This window comes from Didymella exigua (assembly GCF_010094145.1).
Source record: "Didymella exigua CBS 183.55 unplaced genomic scaffold M421scaffold_33, whole genome shotgun sequence".
In the NCBI taxonomy this organism is placed as follows: Eukaryota; Fungi; Ascomycota; class Dothideomycetes; order Pleosporales; family Didymellaceae; genus Didymella; species Didymella exigua.
Window position 1 is genome coordinate 24,831 of NW_022984807.1, and position 6,852 is coordinate 31,682.

At 41.6% G+C, this 6,852-nt stretch overlaps 1 protein-coding gene across 1 annotated transcript in view; it reads right to left on the reverse strand.

Moving 5' to 3' along the window:
* M421DRAFT_424199 (DDE-domain-containing protein) overlaps window positions 1–402 on the reverse strand; it is a gene marked incomplete at its 5' end in the record, with an annotated part of 1,233 nt that extends 831 nt beyond the window's left edge. Inside the window, 2 exons of the mRNA XM_033593682.1 lie at window positions 21–193; window positions 236–402. Of these exons, the coding sequence (XP_033445229.1) occupies window positions 21–193; window positions 236–402 (340 nt within the window). The remainder of the gene's footprint in view (window positions 1–20; window positions 194–235) is intronic.
* Window positions 403–6,852: the final 6,450 nt, after the last annotated feature.

Here is a 6,852-nt window from a genome sequence, read left to right on the forward strand (position 1 = left end):
AGATGAGTGAGGTGGCATACAGAGCGTGTAGATGTTGTTCTCCTTGCAGAGCTCCTGGAACGCTAGAGATTGGTGGCTCTTATGGCCATCAATAATAAGCAGGCGACGCGCGCCTATACTACGAGCCTGCGTGTGAGCGTTAAAGTGCTTTAGCCACTCAACTCTAAGCTCATTATTCGTCCAGCCATTGTCGCTGACTGCAATCGCCTAGTCGCGTGGGATATCCTCTTCATACTAGGCTGATAGGTGGTACTGACCAGCGAAGATGAGGAATGGTGGCACTGACCAGCCAGCAGCGCTAATAGCAGCGATCAGCGTTACCCACTCGCGATTGCCTGGCTGAAGAGTCTTTGGCCTGCCTCTCCTCTCTGCTCCTGTTATAACTAGCTGCGTTGTAATCTTGCCTATTATAAAGCTAGCTTTATTAAAGTTATAGACGTCCTTATTATAGATACCCTGCTTAGCCTTTGTCTCTTCTATAAGCTTAAACTACCTCTTTATTAATATTGCATCCTTACACAGAGCTTGCTGCCTATTGTACGCTTAGTTAAAACACGTCTAAAGACTGTCTGTACGCTTAACAAAGTTAGCTGGCCACTTCTGCCCAACCTGGCCAGCGCCGCGTGCAGCCAGCAGCTTATCAGCCATATCACGTGCAGCTGCGTAGGTAGGCGCAAATCCACGCTAATCTAGGTGAAGTATATAGCTAACAATAACCTCCTCTTCTCTCTAGGTAAGCTTCCTTAAGTTAGGCTGGCAATCGCGTCGCGCGCGCTTTCCAGCGCGCTAGTCAATTAGGGTTAATTTTGGGATATTAAAGACTGTAGCAGCGCGTCGTGTACTCTGAATTTAGGCAGAATCTATAGATAAGAGAGCAAGCTAAATATCTGCTTCATTTAACTGCATGAGCAGAGCGCGGCGTGGAGGCATTGTGTGTTAAGATAGAGTAGGTGATCAAAGTTGGTGGGGTGACCGACTTGCTTGTCTGACCGACTCGCTTGCCAACCATGTTAGCAGCGTCTTTAGGACGTATAAGGCTGTTAAATCTTCCCTTAGAAACTCCCTTCTGCGTATTTAGTTCTAGTTATAATAAAGCAGTTATCTTCTACTAAAAGCTGCTTAGTCTACTCTATAACGCTGTAGAAACTCTTAGAGATAACTCCTAAGAAGATTAGTTATATTAAAAGAGCCTAAGATTAATTATACCTCTTAACCACTATTATCCTAATATAATAGGTTTAGCTGCTTTAAAGACTTAATAGAAACACTTAAAGGGGGTAGCTGCTTGCTCTTAGTTAATGTCTAAAGATACTTATTAGCATAATCTATGCAAAGGACTACATATTGCACGTCTTAGGAATTTAAACAATGTGTCTTTACTCCTAGCATATTGTCTCCCTTAACTTAAAGTAAAGTAGGTAACTAAGCTCCTCAGCGCAGCAGCGTGCGCACTCATGAACAGTTGCAGGTGCTGGGGGGCCTTCGAATTCAGCGTCTGGCAGGTGTTATTAAGTTCACCTATAGCCTTGCTTAGCAGTAGCGTGGACAGCTATGGCCATCTGTTATAGGGACTGGCAGAGTTTAGACTAATGCTGCTAGCTCAACCTGATTAGCTTTTAAGGTCTGCAATTGGACAACAATAATGCAGCAGACAGTAGCAGCAGCTGTGTCTAATAAAGAAGGCTAATATCTTACAGCCATTGTATCTCCTAGCCAGTAAACTGTTTCCCCTATTCCCTCCCCTGTACGTTGTCCTACATTTACGCACTACATTCTCGCATAACACTAACTAAATAAGCTTAAGGACTGCACAAGCGTGTCTACAAGAGTTTGCCTATTTACATGTCTATTAAAAGTAGTAGCAAACTACCCCTGTCCTTGTCTATTATTACTATTTATGTCATACAAACTCTACCTACAGTATGCTATAACACTACATATGTGTAACAGGCTTGTTGTCTTAATGTCCACACAACTTAGTGCATATATCCACAAGCAAACTCTACAAGTGCCCTGCTGTCTCTCTGCCTTTTATTACGTACTGTGCTAACAGTATGGACATAGCAGCAGAGCCTATCTAGATTATTAGGCCCCTGTAGAAGTAAACGTTCGTGGTGCAGCATTGCTGTAAGCAGGCTTAGTCTAACTAAGTGTAGAGGTTAGCAACAAACTGCCTTAGCAATTATAAAGTAGTTAAGGATTGCGCTGGCTACACGTCTGTGAAATGTGTAGTGTTACAGTTGTCCTAGACTGTTGTATGTTAGACGTTATTCTCTTATAACAGGTCCTTCCCCTACATCTTTATAGCAAGTAACTTGTTAACATTATCTCTGCTAGGCACAGAGTGCTTATTATCCTATACATCCTATAACTATTCCTCTGCGTATTATGACGCTAAATGCTGCTGTTGTAATAGTATGTCACAGCTTTTATCTGCCTTTTTCTTTCTCGCGTCTGCTTATCCCTGTCACTGCCTTACTTAGTGTATGTTGCTATTAATACATTGCGTAATGCGTAGGATATTTGCGTTAAAGGTTCTATCTAACACCCTGCCTAAGACCTTATATTAATCTTGCCTTACTTCTGCACCTATGTGTTGCACTATAGCTTTTAATTGTATGCTCTACATCTGTGCCCTAATTAACCCCTCCTCTTGCATCTTTATTATAAATGCTGTATATATTACTTTGTACTGTCTATTGCTTAGGCTAAGCTCCTTCTTAATAACATTAGTTAGTCTTACTTAATACAGCATTCCTAACTTAAGCAATTATGTATTGCTGCTAGTAAGAATATTGTTAATATAAACTAGCTTCGCGCGGGTAGGTTAATCGTGGGTGGTTACAGCGTTGGCTTAGTAGCTACTAGGTAGCGCTAGTTCATGCTCTGGCCAATAGTACGTCAATCAGCGCCTCTAGTGTGCACCTGCAGACTATTAGAGCAGGGATCCCACTTAACAGCAATAGGTGTGTTAGTGTCCTGCTGCGTGCGTTTAATAGTTGTAGGGAATTTAGAAGAGGCTAATTTAGCAGTTTTAGCGCAAAAAGCAGGTGCTAACCCTAACTCCCTACTATAATAGGAATATTAATTGTATGCTCTACAATTATAGTGTTATAAGTTAGGGAATTACGTACTATAGTTTTGTTAAGGCAGCTACAAGACCTTAGCTATAAGTCCCTTTTACTACTTTCTGCATATAGCAGAAACAGTTATTATAGCCCTTATACTAATCTATACTATAGACAATAGTATGTCTAAACTATGTCTTTATAAGGTTTACAGTTGTGCTCCTACACCTTAACCCTAGACACTAACACTATAATATAAATAGTATCTATGTGCATTAGCTATATATTCTGCCCTTGTCTTCCTTTAGCCCTAGCGCATTAGTAGCTATTAGTCTGCCTGTTAACTTCTAACTGCTTTACTTACTGTTAGTTAGTACCTATAGGGCTTAACTACTAGCCAGCCCTTATAGCTAACACAGTAGGTTTCTTGGCCTGCAGTTCACGCAACGCATACTGATATCTACTAACCCCAACACTAGTGCACGTGAAGGCTGAACAATACTCGTCACTAGATGTAGAGGCCAAACAATACTCGTCACTAGAGCTGGGGAGCCCATTGACCTAGCTAAAGAACCGCAAGAAACAGCAGCCTGTAGTTCCACCTAGCTATCCCTCTTCTCCATCGCCTACACAAAGCAGTATTATTAATGCCGCTCTATACGATGCCGCGAATCCAAAGGAAGTAGCAAGTGATGCTACAATAGAAGTAGAAGGCTGTACAGGACTATTAGCTGCTATGCAGGTGGCACACTCCGCAGAACTTGTTCGCCTTAGAGAGGCGCACGAAATTAAGCTGCAAGCAATTAGAAGTGCGTTCAATCGCAAGCTAAAACAACGCTATAATGCCTGGATTGCCTAGAAGACTCTGACTGATACTGCGCAGGAGTGTCACAACAGCGAGCGTACACGTCAGATAGCAGGAGAGAAGCTGCTCAAGATCGCTCAATCTAATATCGCAGCCCTGCGAAAGCAGATCAGCAACATATGTGGTTGTGCATCACAAACTATGAAGCAGTGTAGGCTAGGACAGTTAACTTGTAGTTCTAGCAAAGCCTAAAGTAAACTTAAAGTGTACTGTGGCACACAGTATAGTATAACATTTGTTATCTTTTTACCTAAAGGCCTCCTAAGATATTATATAAGTAGCTAGTATATTAAAAGAGTAGTTATATATAGTTAAGTTTACTATTAACACAGTGTCTAAAAGACTATATTAAGTTTCTCCTGTACTTACTATACTTACTAGGCATATATTGTTGTTTCCTGCATATATTATATTAGATCTAGAAGGCCTGTGTACATCCTCTCCCCTGTGTCTAACTTAAGCTCCTATAGCTAAAGACTTATAGGACCTTTAAATAGCTAAACTGCCCTCTACTCTTCTATTGTGCTATAATTAGTGTCTAGTGCTCCCTTTGCCTTCTTAAACCTGTTGCAGTGCAAGTTAGTCCTATAGCCTTAATTATTACCCCTGTTAACTACCTTAGACTAGCACGTCTTAGGACATGTATATATAGTCGCCTCCTAGCTAGCAAGCAACTTAGCACATTTTTCATCGACTATACAGCGGCTACGTCTGCTGCAACAAAACCAAGCCACCTATTCCTAGCGATAAGTGTTGTAGAATTGTACGTGCAGAGTCACGCATACTGCCAAACGTTCTTTTATGTAGCGCTATAGTAGTAGGGAGAGTAGTTTTTGTACTTTTGTTTATTGTTGTGTTGTTAGGGGTAAAGCCTATTACTAGACAATAGCTAAGTAGTGTAATACAAGCCCTTAAGATTAAGATAAGCGCTATCTTGTATTGTAAAAAAGGCGCAAGAAGCAGACATAACTAAAGCAAGGTGCAGTAGATAGGTTAGTGAATGTAGGTTAAACTTAGGGTAGAGGACAAGAAACGTTTTAGATAGTGTAGAGAGGTAGATCACGCAGTCTTTGTATTGCATAGGTGCTAACAGAGCTAGCTGTAGGATGCAAAGTGCAGTAATAGAGGGTTACAATAAGGGTAAGAGAGCAAAGACTATAAATAGTGTGCAATAGTTAAACACTCTAGAACTACACACTAAGCTTGTAACTCCTACTGTAGTACTTTCTCCTTTGTTGTATATAAGGCAGAGAGCAGTATTAATAATTACTAGAGGGCTGTGGCTTTCTACTCACATGCTAAGTAGATTGTGTGAGCACAACATACTGTAGGCAACAGTATGCTGTGGTAGCCATGCTATACACCAAACTTGACTCTCTCTAGTGTTGACTAGGCGCGAATATTTAGCAAGGACCTTGCTTATTGTTCGTTTATTAGGTCTAACAGCAGCTAGACATGCTGCTAATAAACTGTCTACAATAGTTTAATATTAATAATTAAGCTTGCCTAGTAAGCCCTCTAAACCTTGTTATTATTACTTTGTACAATTAGTTGCCACAGCCTTTGCTTACAACTCCCTTCTGCTTAAATATCTACCTCTACCTAGCGTTTCCCTAAACCTCAAGCTGCATCTAACTATAGGGCTCTAGTCTAACTAAGCGCTAGCCCTTGTGTGAGGTCACCTAGGCTATGTATATCTACAAATTTATTCCTTTGTTTCTAGTAACGCCTAAATTGCCTTATAATGCGGTCACTGTCTTCTTTAAATGTTAGTAAATAAAGTTTGTTATAAAGCTTAAAGTTAATGTAGTTGTTAATATACAATAGAGAGGACTAAGCAGAGCCTGGCACTACATAGATTCCTCTCCATATTATAGGCAGATTAAACGCTCTTCTATTGCTTAGTAGGTAAGGGTCTATTAAGCCCACAGTGTTATTGTACTCTAGCTTAATTATCCTATGTACTAGGTGTGGTCGTCCTAAGTTAACCATAGAAATTTGGTTAAGTAGAACGCTAGTGTATGTTACAGGCAGCAGCGTGAGCGGATCAAGTAGAAGTCCAGGCTAGATAGTGAATATAAGTTTAACTTAACCTATGGTCTTGCTGTGCAGTTGTTAACAGCTATTAGAAGGGTGTGCAGTTGGCTTTGCTTAATCGCTAAACTTAGTAACATGGTTGGCAAGCGAGTCGGTCAGACAAGTGAGTCGGTCACCCCACCAACTTTGATCACCTACTCTATCTTAACACACAATGCCTCCACGCCGCGCTCTGCTCATGCAGTTAAATAAAGCAGATATTCAGCTTACTCTCTTATCTATAGATTCTGCCTAAATTCAGAGTGTGCGACGCGCTGCTACAGTCTTTAATATCCTAAAATTAACCCTAATTGACTGGCGCGCTGGAAAGCGCGCGCGACGCGATTGCCAGCCTAACTCAAGGAAGCTTACCTAGAGAGAAGAGGAGGTGATTGTCAGCTATTGTCAGATAAGAGCGAGCGGCGAGAGATCGGATCTGCGCAATCAAGCAGGGACCTGTCGTGCAGCCAATCAGCAGTTGCCAGGTCGATGAAGCGAGACCTGGCAACTCCTGATTGGCCCGCACACCGGCGGCCGCGAACAGCGCTAATTCCCCCCCACTTCAATCCTGTAGCAACCAGCACGACGCCACAGCAGAAACACCATCGCCACAATCATCAATATATTATTATACCACCTAAGATCTTGTTAAGCACATACTCTAGCTTATAGTATAAGCATCTAACAATTAAGAGTCTTACTGCTGCAACTAAACTACTGCAACCTTACTACCGCAATTAAAATAGCGCAACTAGCATACTGCGACCTAATAACAGTCCTTAGGGACTAAGCTGACTAGACTGGCTAGCTTGCGCAGCTACAGGCGAGATGCCTGTCGCGCAA